General features: G+C 29.9%; 1 protein-coding gene across 3 annotated transcripts in view; it reads left to right on the plus strand.

The window, feature by feature from the left end:
* Positions 1-13,902, plus strand: part of LOC118188078 (serine/arginine-rich splicing factor 4-like) — a 41,884-nt gene extending 27,982 nt beyond the window's left edge. For all 3 annotated transcript variants that reach the window (XM_035358425.2, XM_035358424.2, XM_035358427.2), the window contains 4 exons: positions 2,793-2,862; positions 8,343-8,416; positions 10,196-10,312; positions 13,416-13,902. In XM_035358425.2, the coding sequence (XP_035214316.1) occupies positions 2,793-2,862; positions 8,343-8,416; positions 10,196-10,312; positions 13,416-13,734 (580 nt within the window). In that variant the 3' untranslated portion in view covers positions 13,735-13,902. The remainder of the gene's footprint in view (positions 1-2,792; positions 2,863-8,342; positions 8,417-10,195; positions 10,313-13,415) is intronic.
* Positions 13,903-15,410: the final 1,508 nt, after the last annotated feature.

A 15,410-nucleotide genomic window follows, 5' to 3' on the forward strand; every position in this document is an offset into this window, starting at 1 on the left:
TAATCATAATGTTGCCTCGAACGAAGAAGCCAAAATTATCAAAGCAGAAGTTTAAAGATTCATATTCTTCAGAATTTCCATGCATCCGAAATTTCTGTGAATCACGCACACTGCAGTGTATGTAACAAAGACTTCTCAGTTGCTCATGGCGGAAAAGATGACTGTAAACGGCATGTGTTTTCTCAAAAGCATATAGAACTTGGCACCGTAAAATCTAAAGAAATAACAAATTTCTTAATAAAAGATGATGAAACAGATCCTATAAAAGCCGAATGCTATTTTGTTCGTTTTTTAATTGAACATAATCTACCGCTTTCTGTTTCGGATCATTCCAAAGAGCTTTTCAAAGCAATGTTTCCGGATTCTGCCATAGCAAAAAAATTTAGCTGCGGTCATACCAAAACTGCTGCTATTGTGAAAACGCTTGCAGAAAATGCTGTTGCTGATATTATAAAATCAGTGTGCAGTACATCATTTTCTCTAAGTACTGATGGAAGTAATGATAACAAACTGTACCCATTGGTTATAACATACTGCAGTAAAGAAAAGGGAGTGATAATTACTTCATTGATTTCTATTTTAGAATGCACGAATAATACAGGAGAAGGTATTTTTAATTGTATAAATGAAAACTTTAAAAACAAAGGTTTAGAATGGAAAAATTGCTTATCATTTTCTTCAGCTAATGTTAGTAATATGATTGGAAAGTTTAAAGGTGTAGCATCATTTATCAAAATGCATCAACCAAGTATAATCACCCGAGGTTGTCCGTGCCACCTCTTGCATATAGCTGCAAAAAAAGCTACTGAAAAATTAATTGGCTCAGAAATTGAAATGTTGATAATAGATATATATTTTTACTTGGAGAAAAGTTCGAAACGGAAGCATAACTTCAAAGTTGCTCAACAAATTTTGGGACAGAATGCAAAATCTCATAAAATTTTGAAATATTGCAGTACGAGATGGTTGTCTCTTTTAGAATCTATAACAAGGATTTTGGAACAGTGGGATGCTGTGATAAATTTTTTTGTAGATAAACCAGATAACAGTGAGAATGAAGGAAAGAGATTGCAAAACATTAAAAAAATTTTACAGTCACCGACCACCAAATTGTACTTGTTATTTTTGAAAAATACTTTGCCTTTGTTTATAACAGTAAATATTAATTTTCAACAACAAGCTCCTTATATACATAAATTGAGAAGAGAACTTTTTGAACTTTTAATGAATTTATTTGTTAGATTCGTAAAACCATCAGTAATTTCTAAAGAAAATGAAGATGTTACTCTAACGTCTATTCCATTTCAGAAGTATAGTAAACAAAAAGAAAATGAAAATTTAGTGATTGGTGCGGAAACAAGACTATATTTAAAAAATGCCAAGTTGAATGAAAGTGAAGTGAAATCATTTTTCAATTCTGTGCGAGCTTTTTTTGTAACTGCATGTTCATATATAATTGATAAATTTCCACTGAGTGATCCATTTCTAAAACATGCTGAAGTTGCTGACATCAACTTGAGAACTGAAGTCTCATTTTCATCTGTTCTTTACTTGATGAATACTTTTCCATCCATTATTGATGAAAAATGTCTTAATCAAGTAGAAATTGAATTTTCCATGTATCAAGTAGATGATTTGAAAGAAATTGTAGATTTGCGTATTGATATAGCATGGGGAGAAATTGCCAAATTAAAAAATATGAATGGGTGTATTAAATACAAAGTATTGCCTTCTGTAATGCTTGCTGTCTTAATAATACCTCATTCAAATGCAGCTTGCGAAAGAATTTTTTCTATTGTTAAAAAAAATCAGACGGAATTTCGACCAAATTTAGGTCTTAAAACTCTTGAAGCAGTTTTGATTGAAAAAATAAATGTGCAGGCAAATGAAGAACTGTGTTATAAAAAAACATTCTCAAAATCAGAACTTAAGCTTGCTAAGCACGCTACATATAAATCTTTGCATTCATAAATTATGCGTATTTTGTTTAATACTTATATGTATCATTCTTGGTTATTTAAATTTTATTTCCCTGTAGAAATCATATCCAGAATAAAGATATGATTTATAGCTTCTGATTTTTTCTATGATTAGTAGTGATTTGAAGTACTTTTTATTAGTGAATGCTTGAGGAGTTAAAAGAAAATTTCTAATTAAATGTGCATATAATTTACAAGGTATATTTTTAATTATTCAGTTTTATATGTATATGGATTTTAAATGTAATAAAATTGATTACAATTAATTATTAATTTAAAATTAATGAATGGTTAATTACAACATACGCTACGCGCACATTTTCAAAGTTGTAAAAATGTCGTTCGCGCGTTGACTACTGACAAGGTTTGCTGAAGGTTGGAGTCTATGACTAATCATAGTTAAATATGATAATTTTTATTTACACTGGTATTTTAAAATATGACGCAGGCATCTTATACAGGGAAGCAAAGCAGCGTCGAGATGTTGGCATAGCGGAAGCTAGGGGAAGGAATGATGTAATTGCTTGCAAAAAATATTTATATTAAGTAGGTGAATAAGTACAGTTAAACTGCGATTGGTTAATTTTAGGTTGTTATATAAAACAACCTAAATTAAAAAAGATCTTGAATTTGGGAGAAAGATGAACTTAGCGGGGGAGAACACCAAATTTAGATTAGTCAATTTTCAGGTTGCTAATTTTTTCTTAGTGCAGCCATCATATTTTGTTATATATTACATGTGTATATATACACACGCACACCATGTATTTCAGTATAGTTTATTCAACATAGTGTGTATTTTATTTTTTAAAGATATGGTCCTCCAACTAGAACAGAATATCGTTTGATAGTGGAAAATTTAAGCAGCAAAGTTAGCTGGCAGGTATGTATAATTTTTGATTATCTGAGTATTGCTGTTAAAAAATGTATGTAATATATAAGCTGATACACTTCTGTTATACTGGGGAAAAAAATGAAATTTAAAGGAAAGACTAGTCCTTGCTAATGTTTAATGACCAGTTTTTTAATATGCATTTGAATCTCCAAAAGCCATTTTAGGTTTTAAAACTTTTTTACAAATAAATATAAAAAATTTCAGCAGATTTTTTAATTTTTCAATAAAGTTTAAAATATATTTCAGAAATATAATAAATAAATATGCTGATTGCAGTTTTTATTAAGTTTAATTATATTATTTAAATAAGGCTTATTGAAATGAATAGGTACCGAATTACAAAACTGTCATAATTGGTGATAAAAAAATTGTCGCAGTACTTCTTTAGTCATGCGTAAAAAGTATCACTTAATGATCTGGAGAATCTATGTAATTTTACCATCACAGAAGAAAGAATGTAAGGAGAGCAGTTACCCTCCCGCAGTATAAGGCAGAAAAGGTCAAAAATACTTGAGGCTTGAAAAAAGAAACTAAAAATAATAAATTCTCATGTGGTCGAAGTTGAACACTTGTAAAAAGAGAATCTATGAAAGATATGCTGCTGTTCGTACGAAAATAACAGAAATAATAATAATTTTAAAAAATTTAATTAAGGATTTTGGTATCAGAGAAAGAATTTATAATACATGCTGAAAATTAATACCTGAAATGTTAAGCTAGCTTATTTAGAAAATTTATCAAGTTAAATTTGTATATTTCAGTGGTTAAGGTCAGGAGTAAAAATTTTCGGAAGATTGTCAAATTTAACTACACTATTAGAAAATTTGTCTAATTGGTATGTAAAATGCATAGCATTTTAGCAAAATTTTAGTTGGGTTATGCAATTTAGTATTTAGCATAAATATGAAGAAGTGGTATGATTCATCAGTTACTTAAACTCCTGAAAGGCATAGTATGCACTGTTTAAAATTTTTAAATCTTTCAATTTTTTTGCTAGTGTGATGACTAATTGAAGGGAAAATATTTATCATACTATAATTTTTAAATGAATCCCCCTTTTTTTCTCATTGTAAAAAGTTGTAAAAATTATTTTTTAAAAAAAAAGTAAATAAATAAAAAAACTTTTTCATGTTTTGCATTTTTCTCCCTTTTTCTTTTAAAATTCTCCCTATTTCTTTATCAAATAATCATCAAAGAAGCTCTAGTTTTGTTGTTGAAAAGCTGCGATTTATTTTTCAATTAATGCGAATTGTATATTTTTATATAATTTAAAATATTTTGTTTTCTGATTTCCTTTAATGATGTAAATATCATGCTAGTGAATGGAATGTTTTTCACAGAGACTAAAATAAGTAATTATGCAAATTTAGTTCATAAATACTGTTAAAATAGAGCATTTCATGAGCGGATTCAAAAAGCCATCCCCTCAATGTTAAGATAAATAAAATCATAGCGATTTGGATAAATACTTTTATACTACCTTTTATGGTTGTATTCACTTCCCAGTGATTTTTATGAAGTATTTCAAAGATTGTTTTAAAACATAACCAAGGCTAAATACTATTGGTTAATGCAAAGGTTTATGTAACTCGATACCTTTTCATTTGAGCTCCTTTAATATTTTAAATTTCTTGTGAACAATTTTAAAATTTGGTATGAAGTGTAATTTTATTATTAATTATATATTTTCTAGTATGTAAGGGATTTAGTTAACTTACTTTTACTGTAGGTTTGTAACTAAAAGCTTTAACATAAAATACTGTACACTTATAAAAATTTTTTAAATCTTACAAATAGAGGAGGTAAGTGGTTTGAATTTAAATTAATGACAATTGATTTGGTATAATTAAACTTTGTTCATTAAATGATTTTATTTTTTAACACTTAGAATATTATTTATTTAATTTTTTTGTACTTTAACTGTCACATAAAGTCAGATTCAAAAGTTAATATAAATTTGACTTGTACCTACCCATTAAGGGAAAACTCGCCTAGACAAGATCTTGCGAGGGCCTTTATTAGATGCTGGTTGTGATGATGCCCGGATGTTGGGCGGGAATAACCTGATGTAATGCCGAAAACGATGTTACTAATGAAAACTGGTGTGATGGTTATCATGTGCAGGCTTCACTGTTCATTGAGCGAAGTACGTATGTGTTCAACGGGTCTGGTGAAGAGGGTGCCTTTCTCTGCTCTTGATGTTTATGGGTAATCAAGTCTGGTTGTCCAAAATTTACAGCTGGTGAAGTTGCTAGCTGTTTTAGAGTCATTGAGATGTTAATCACGAGGAAAGGTAAATACCTATGGCATTAATTTTTAATTTTATATGCACATCGTGCATGTATTCTTTAAAAAAAAAAAAAAAAAAAAAAAGGGAATAACTACCAGTGCTACTCAACTAACTTGCTGTTTAGCACATAGGTAAAATTTTCTGCATGTTTTATGTTCATCAACTAAAAAATCCTTAATTCCAATTCCCCCCCCCCATTAAAACATCTACCTTTTATGACTTTCCTAATAACACTGCATCAGTGTTTGATCTCACAAAATTTTCGAGTTACAGTTTTCAACCTTGAGCATAGAAACAGTTTTAAGTTCTTATAAAAAGATATCCATGTATACTCATAAAAACATGAAAACTTTGGCTTCTTATGTTAAAATCGTATTAAAATGCTTATTAAATAATAATACAAGGTGTGGCTATTAATATCCATGACTGACATCACAACATGAAACTGATCACTTGCCCGCGAGAGGCGCTGCTGGTATCTGGAAAGTAGTACTTCTGCACATGCTCCCCGCAGCGCATGTCAGTTGTAGACATGAGCTTGGCTGGAAAAGATGCGCAGAAAGGTATCTGCTGAAGTATTATTGTTGAAGTGGGAAATTGGTGTTGGGAAAGTGCTGAAATGGAACAAAGGGTGAACATCAAATTCTGCTTTAACCTGGGCAAAAGTGCAACAGAAACACATGCATTGTTGAAGCAAGTGTATGGTGAGCAAGCATTATTCCATTCCCGTACATTTGAATGGTATGGATGTTTTTTGGACGGCCTTGAAAATGACACCCAGACCAAAAGGCCAATTTCCGTACGTACACCTGTAATGGAAAAGGTCACGAGCTCAGTGGCTGACCCTGAAACCAAAGGTTGTGGAGCTGCATCATCCGCCTTACTCTCCTGAAAACTCAAAATTGTGATCAAAGGAACTCGCTTTGTGAATGTTCAAGACATCAAGAAGAATGTGACTTCGATGTTGAAGAACCTTCCGAAAGAGGACTTTAAAAGTTGTTTCCACAACTTATACAGCCAAGCACAGAAGTGTATTACGGCAGGTGGGGATTACTTCGAAACATATTAAAAGGTTCCGTTTTTCACATAATTGTTCTGGTGTTATTAGAGCAGTCCTGGAAATTAATAGCTACACCTTTAAATAAACGTAATTTTCCCATTAAAAACGTCCTAGAAAAAATTGACATAGTTCAGAAAGGTCATTTCTGTAAATATTGTTTTGTAAGGAAGTTTCACATTTTCAGAATTTATACCTTGAATGTTTTCATTAAAAACACAAATAAGACTCAAGTCATTTGGCTCTTTCTGGACGCATATTCAGTGTATAACTGCTGTTTGGGAAGAAATGCTATTTTATTTAGTGTGCATATTTTGTAGTTTGGCATAAAAAAACTTTCAGATTCTTTTTTTAAATAATAAAAAAAAAATCATATCCACTTGATGTACAAGTGCTAGTATATTGTCTCTATCTTTATGTCTCGGAAGTTAACTTGTTGCATCTTCAAATGCAGGAAATTGTATTTTGCATCTGGCTGCACACATAATTACTAGATTTGTTACAAATTGCTTACAGTCTGTACTATTTCTAAATATTTTTATATATAATATGTCTAAATATTCATGTCTTATATTTTTCTATTTTTAAGATACTAATTTGGCTTATGCATTAGCATTGTCATAATTTATGTAAAATAAATATTTTTCTAACTTCTGAAGTAGGCTTAAATATCACTAGCTTAATATCACAAAAAATTTAATTTATATTCTCTGCAGAAGATGACATAAAAAATTTTTGTAAGCCTCTTAATTTTTTTAAAATCTTTGTTAGTCTGCTATTTTTTGAGGCCTTACAAATGATTCAAATTCATCTGGAATATGTCAGTTTTATTTAACGATTGTGTCTAAACTATTGTTCACCTCTTTTACATGCTTTATCTCTAATGTCTTCATTTTTATCTCAAGTGGCTGGCAGTATATTTCAAGGTGATGCAATTGGGTAGAATTATTGTGCTTAAAATTATTTGAAAATTCTTTCTTTCTTTTTTTTTTTTTTTTTTTTTTTTTTTAAATTCTTTTCCTTCATTAGTGCCAGAATAATGACCAGTTATTCTGCTTGAAAAAAGTTGATATGAATTCCGTGCATATTATATTATATTTTGTCCTTTACGGCTGCTAAATTTTTCTATGTTTGCAGTTAAAATCTATAGTATTATCCCCCATCCATGTTGTTTGTGTTTTCCTAATCTGCAGATTCCTTGAGAATGGCATTTAATTTGTTCCCGCACATATTGCATCTTTCATCATCAAAAATAGAGATGCTGATTTTTCCAAAAATATTTTATTGAGCATAGTATACTTACTAAAAACCATAGTTATTTATTGATAATGAAAAATTAGTATTTAAATCATCGAAGAAAAGATTTACAGATAGTTTTTTTTTTTTTTTTTTTTTTTTTTTTTTAGATTTTATTGAACTTTATCTACTTAAATGTATTTCACAGCCTTATCTGCTCTGAGGAAACTTCATATTGGTCTTATATTTTTTTTAAATTGTTGAATTGATGTTTTAACTGACTAAATAAAATATTGGATTTAAGTAATTGTAAAAATTATGTTTAGTTTGCGAACTAAAAGTATTTTAAATTTGTAATGTTGTTAACACTGTATTATATATGAATAATTAGTAGTTACTGGTAAAGAACTCAAATGTGTTCAGATATAATATATACCTAAAAAAGAGGATACAAAAGGGAAAACTTCAATTTCCTATATATTTTGTTCTTGAAAATGTATAGAATGAGGTATGGTAAGGTAAAATTTCATGAAGCTTTAAAAAGGCAAATAAAAAAATGGACCCTTAGTAGGCATGATCATGGTAGTAAACTTTTATGGGACATCTAGTAAATGATGATAATAAATATTTTCATTGTTGAGTAGCTCTGGAAGAGCAGATGGCAGATGTCATCTGCTTTATTGAATAACTGCAGTTTTCCTTTTAATTTTACAAATATTCCATCATCCCTCCTGAATTATAATTTTGGGGGAAGTGCTGAAAAAAAAAGTAGATCACTTTGGCACCCTTACATTATACATTAACATCTGCCGCTCTGCTGATCATTTTATAGTTTTTCTTCTGAATTCAATGGTTTTCTGTTTTGAATGTTATATTTTTTTGCAGGATTTGAAAGATTACATGCGTCAGGCTGGAGATGTAACATATGCTGATGCTCATAAACAAAGACGAAATGAAGGGTAAGTTAGTGAAAGTTATGCAGGAAAGATTCGTTGTTTTTTAATTATAATGCCAAGTTTGAATGTTTTATTATCTAAAATTCTGGAAAATCATTAAATTCAGCAGATGGCCATGTTGTGTTTATCTGCTTATCCTAAGATTTTCAGTGAATTGATTATTTGCAGCAATAGGTGATAAATTGCTGTTGTCTGAAATTTTCATAGCTTTGAAACTTCTTACATATCTTGTCATTTTTAAAATTAAAGAGTTTGTAAATCTGTATCCCAAGTCATATTTCTTTAATTCTGAGGTGTACTGTTTTCCTGTATATGAATGTTGCTAAAAGTAGGGTGAGCCTCAGAATTTGAAACTGAGCATTATACTCTTCCTATACAAAACTTGCCTTCATAAACTAGGTGATCCTTGGGTACAAAATAATAAATTAAACTGAATTATATAGAATGCAGTGAGCTTAACTTCTAGAAATTAGCGGAAGAAAAAAACAAGATGCTTATTAATGTATCCATGTATGTATTATGTTGCAGTATTTTTTAAATTAAAAATTTTTAGAATATATCTTTAAAAATACGTATATGAAGAGCTGAATAATTTGACAATGAAATTAATAGATTTTGTTATATAGATGCCCCATGCTTTTATTATTTGCAATATAAAATTGCAGATGAATTTTGTAAATATTAGTCTGTTATTCCCATTAAACCTATGATAAATTAGTTTTCCCCTTTAAAAGCATTAATTATATCCATTTTAAATAAAAGCATATAGTATAAAATTTCTTAATATTTTTCCCCCGTCTTTTCATCTATTGCATGTTATCAATGATGAAATTTTTAGTCATTAAAGCACAAGCAATAAATAATAAGACAATTATTGAACTAAAGGAAAATGATCTGGTCATCATTCACAGAATGAAGAAATTGCTCTTAATACTCAGTTTTGAAAATTAAATATAATAGCTGGGTTACAACAAGTATTTTATTTTGAAATTAAAATGAAATATGAATGTGGCCAGTTTGTCAGGAAGTGTGCAAAGGTATCCCATTTGTAATCTGATGTGACGTGTTCTGCGTTAAGTTTGTAATATGTTTGGAAATCATATTTTTAAATTTAATTTTCTTCAGACAGGATTTGATTGAAATTTATTTAGCTGATATTCATTTATGTTTTGTACAGTGTTTATACTTCCTTTTTATTTCTCGAACATATAATCTTGTTCTTTCCGTGGCTTTAATTTCAAGATTTTTTCTTTCATTTCAAATCTTTTATTCTTTCAATGCCCAATCTCTTACAGATATTTGTCAAAACATAATAAACAATAAAAATATAAAACAAAGGCAAAATATGAATTTATATTTCCTTTGTGACATTTAAAGTTTGGTACCTGGAAGAAATTTCTCTTTGCTATGATATGCTATTAAATTGCATTAACCTGTCATTACTTAAAATTAAATTCATACGTCTTGAAATTAAAGCTTACAAATCTGAAAAATATCAGGAATTCGTCATTTTTGAGGAAAATTCATTTTTTGATTTCCATCAGAAGTTAAGAATTCTTCAAATAAAAGTTTCTACAATCAGTATGATTAAAAAAGAAATAAGTTTGGGGAGAATATATGACTAAATATGCTGATAATTTTCCAGTTTGACAATGCAATAGTTTTTATGTTTAAATAGTGCATTTCTCATAAGTTACGGTAAAATTTTAGTTTTTTACTCATACCTCATTTTTTAACATGAAAGCCATTGGATGTGAAATTTCTACATGTATATATTTTTAGGGTTGTGGAATTTGCATCGTATTCAGATATGAAAAGTGCATACAATAAGCTGAATAATACTGAATTAAGTGGACGAAGAATTAGACTTGTTGAAGATAGACCTCATCGTGGCAGAAGGTATTTAATATTGCTTATAATGCTGATATTTATTGTGTGTATTCAGTGTATACAAAGTGGGTCAATGATAATTTTATTGTTCATTTACTTATTTCATTCATATGGCATCTTGTGTTTTCACTTTTATTGAAAGGTGATAGATTTCTGATTTTCATCAGTTTTGATAGAAGAATAACAATTTAAATTATCTTAAATGAATAATAAAAAAATTTCCATGTTCATAGGAATATGCTAAATTCGTACATTCAGCATTTAGAAGGCATATTGTAGGTTGTTTAATTATAACATTACACTTAGTGTGAAAATAATCTGTGAATTGTAATCTAATTTTAATATTTCACCATATGCAATATCCTTCAGTATTTCCATTATCATTTATAAACTCTGAAGCTCTGGAGTGATGAATTAGTGATCCAATGTAGGGATTAACCATATTCTTCTGTGATGTATTAAAAAATTTTAAAAACTTTTTTAATTCACAAGATTTCTCTTTGCATTTTTATCCTTTGTGCCAGTGTTTAAGGGAATAAGAAAACTTAGTGCTGTTAGTTCAGCTCCTATTTATGTACTGCATCTGAACAGAGGGAAGGAATTCTGTATGAAGTCCTTCCCTCTTGTATGGAAATATGAAACTTTTTCTGAAAAGTCTGTAGAATGGTATTATCTTTAGGGATTATCCAAATATTTAACTGCAGCTAAATACCAAGTAATATGTTGCAATAAATTTTCCTTCCACTCCGTTTTGAAATATTTTTTTATTAAATAAATGAATTTTTGTAATGATTGAGAAAATTTCCAGGTATACTTGTTAATAGCATTTTACATATCTCTTTCACATCGAAGTCACCCAAAACTTCTGACCATTCCGACATCGGCAGGTCACCCAAATTATTTTCTACCTGGTGCATTCCCCCATCACTTTAGTGCATGGCTTGTTGCTTTTGGGTGTTGTTAAATGACATACCAATCATTCTGTTGAAGTGCCTAAAAGTAATTCTGTTATTTGAATGTACCGTGATTCTTCTTTGTTTAGCATCAGTGTTTAGCTGTTGATGTACAAAGTTGCAATCCTGTCCTAAGGGAAAATGACACACAGTGGTGAAAGTATATGAAGATTCCAAGAGGGAAGTTTTCTCTTTACTTAAGTAGGTTATTATTAGCCCTGTAGCACTCTACTTGGCATAGGGGAAGGAAATCCATTCCAACAAAAATGCATACGTACGATCATTTCAGGTGTTTGAGTGAAATAGTTTTTGGCCTGTATCGATGCAAAAGACTTTAAACGGAGTGAAATCGGAATTCAGTGAATCTGATATAGATTTAAAAAATTACATATTGTTTTCTAATGGAGTTTAATTTTTTACAGTTATCAAAATATTTTGTGGTGAATTTATTATTCTACCTAATACTTTAATAAAATGAAAATTAAAAAAATCTACAGTGGAACCTCGAGATACGAGTTTAATTCGTTTCAGCATTGATTTGGCTATATCAAGTTTCTTAATTTTTTCCTGTATAGTGCAAATCATCGATGTCGAAAGACCATAAGTCTGCCAGTTTTATCACTCTTACACCGTGCTTGTTTATCTATGATTTCTTTCTTAATTTCAACGGCCATGGCTTCCTTATTTCTCTTTGCAGCACTATCTGAGGCACCTTCTTGGGAGGCATCGTGAAATAATAATTTTCACGTTAAATGCAATAAACAATTTACTCGCACACAAATACGTAAATCAAAGAACACCGAGTGATCTGACAAAGGGATTCATCGAGCCAGATCGGGTAATGGCGCCACGCATACTAACAGCCTGGCTCATTACTCGAGTCAATTCTCATATTTAGAGACAAATTTTTTGCACGTATTTCCTCTTATGTCGAATTTCTCGTATATCGAGGTTCCACTGTACTTTTTTATGACCTCTTTAAATTGATGTAATCCATTTCTAAAATGTTAGCAATATGGGAAATGTAAATGTTATTTGTCAGTTACTTTACTGTCCCATGTTTCAGAACATTTAGGTATTAAAAGCTGTGTTAAACACATTGTGTGTTTTTTAATAGCCGAGATGGAAAAATTTTGCATTCAGCCAACCAGATTGAGTGCTAGAATATCCATTTCAATGCCAAAATAGTTACCAGCATCACACTTTGTCTGTTTTGAGTTTATTAAATTTAGCTGCTTCAGTTTAAATCAGGACAGAAAGAAAAATTTTATCCTTTATCTTAAGTTGAAGGAGTTCTAAAATTAACTTTTAACCTACAACGTCAGTGTCATTTTGCCAGGAAACAGAATTCTATAAAATCATCCCTGTTCATTGTCTAATATCCCGTAATGATCCTGAATTTAGTTTTTAAAAATGTATTAGTTTAAGTAATTAATTTTTTTATATATAATTGGCTCAGTTCTACTGTCGAATATGATGATGATATCGGAGGGGGAGTTCAGTTGCTTTTGTTAGTTTAGAGAAAAATTCTAGCTATAGTTAACCATTTAATGTTCTTAATTCAGTTGCAGTTCACTGAGTGAAGCATTTTGCACCACACAGCTGTGTCCTGCAAGTTTGCTGAAACGTACATTGAATTTTTCTAACAGATGAAAATATTGTACATTATTATTTATACCATGTGTTCTCCTTCACATTGTGTAACTACCTACTTGGTATCATCCAAAGTAGCTCCACTACCTATAAGGTATCGTCTGAAGTAGCTAGTTAAAGAGAAGTAGCATCATTACTTTCTGAGCATAACTTTTGTGCATGTCAAGATTACCTTGTCTGTCCTTCAGTCAAATTTGGATACTTTCAAGCATTTTAGTATAAAAACTAAGATTGATTGATGTATGACTAATGCATGGCAATTCAAAATCAGGTCTTTTTTCATTGACCCTGTGTTATTTTAATCTTAAAATCCAGCAAAGGTAAAAATGTATTTTTTTTTTTTATATTAAATTCTTTTTTGATATTACAACCACTTGTTATGATTTCTCTTTTTAGGAGGGAAGGGGGCCATTCAATAACAAATATCATCTGTATGATGTCTGAGTATAAAAATTCTTTGTTTTTTAATTTTGATAGAAGTATACTATTTTTATTTAATAATTTAGATCACGTTCAAGATCCAGCTCGAGATCACGTTCAAAAAGCCGTAGTCGAACTAGATCCCGCAGCCCCCACAGCCGAAGTAGAAGTCGCAGCAAAAGTATCAGTAAATCGCGCTCTAGATCACCTACTCGATCTAGATCTCGTTCCAAGTCACCGGCAAAGTCTGCTTCCAAATCACCTTTAAAAGAAGAGACTAGACAATCCAAGAGTAGGAGTAGAAGCAGAAGCAGGAGCAAAAGTCATGAAAAATCAGCTAGCCAGTCTCGTTCACCATCTAGAAGCCCAAAGGTTGAAGAAAAGATTGAAGAGAATGAAGAATGATTTTTCATAAAAGTTGCATAAAATATCTGTAAATATTTTTAATTTGGTTTATCAGGTTCTTGATAAATATGTTATACTTCATGTTGAAATGAAAGATTGAAATATTTCCTGTATGATTGCTTCATGTATGCAAAATTGACAATTCAGCAATAAAGTAATTCATGCAGATTATGCTCTCTGTGTTTTCATATACAGTATAAAGTGCATTATCTGGATTTGTTGTGACTTCAGCAGTTTCAGATTTGGGAATTTTTTGTATTTTAGATTATCAGTTTCAATTTTACAGGATATCATGTAGAAATTATAAAATTTTAAAAATCTGAAAGGGCTCTTTTAATATGATTTACCTCTTTATTGATAGAGATTGCCGAGATGAAAAGTGAAACATTTTATGGAATATTAACATGGGAATGTAATATATTAGCTATATATTTAACATTTCTGTAAAAACTGTAAAACATTTAATGTTTTTAATTAGGTATATCATGAACTGAATGCATTTTTTATTCAAATGAGTCGGATTGAAAAGTTAAAAGAAAAAATGTTCTTAACAATTTCATTATGGCAACAGACTCAAATGAAACAACTGAAAATTTTTTAGAGACTAATAATAATAAGCCTTTTGAGCTGAAATTATAAAATAATAGTTTATTAATAATGAAACATTAAGGACCTTAAGGGAATCAAGATTTACAAAAAATTTGGTAAGCTCGATATTTCTTTGTTTCCTTTAAATATTTCTTTCAGTGTAAGTTGTTTTAAGTTGCTTTATTTTTTATACTAATTCTTTCTCTTTAATTTTATAGACAGACATAATTTCTTGCTCAATAACAGGTGACAAGTAATGCAATTACTGCGTTGAGACTTCCCACTAAATGTCATTCGAAATTTTTTTCATTCTTGACAACCCCTCTCACTTTTCGCTATTGGTAGTGAAATTTTCTGGATTTGAAACCATCTTTATTTATTACCACTTCTCCCATATTTATTCATTAATTGGAAAATTTTGCATTATCCATTGTGGATACCATCATAAAGTTTAGCAAGCATCCACTGCATACTATTAGTCATTTATCATGGCATTTGTGTCCAAAGGCATGTTCTCGTCTTGCTCCTATTGCACTCTGAGGAAACTGAGCCTGAATTGTATTGATTCAACAGGTAATTTCCTGTTACCACCAAATAGTATCACGATGTATTATATTTAAAGAAACTAAATAATGAAAAATCTGCATGAATGTTTTTCACATTGTGAAGAAACAACGTTACCTAGTGCCATCAAATTTTGAAAAAACATCCTCCAACCAAAGATGAACTTGGAAGCCTGAATTTTGAATTTGTTTTATCAGCTATTTAAGAATTTGTAAAACTTTTAACAAAGTTTTGAACAACAAACTCAACAATTTCAAAGCTAGCTGTATGGAAAAAAACATTTTAATCTCCAGCGTATGAGACTCTGAAATTCTAAAGATATACTGTTTTATAAATATTTTGTGATTTTGCTGTTGAAATGAATTTTATGTTGTTTACGTGCAAAGAAAATGATATTTAATGAATAAAGGTGCCGCAAAAAAAAAAAAAAAAAAAGCGCCTGTTTGGGTGTAATATAAAATATTTCAGATTTTTTTGCCACCATGCTCTTAGCTTTTTTTTTTTTTTTTTTTTTTTAATTTTAG

Source organism: Stegodyphus dumicola, chromosome 4, assembly GCF_044657685.1.
Source record: "Stegodyphus dumicola isolate Sdum_Otavi_A_Nest chromosome 4, ASM4465768v1".
Lineage (NCBI taxonomy): Eukaryota > Metazoa > Arthropoda > Arachnida > Araneae > Eresidae > Stegodyphus > Stegodyphus dumicola.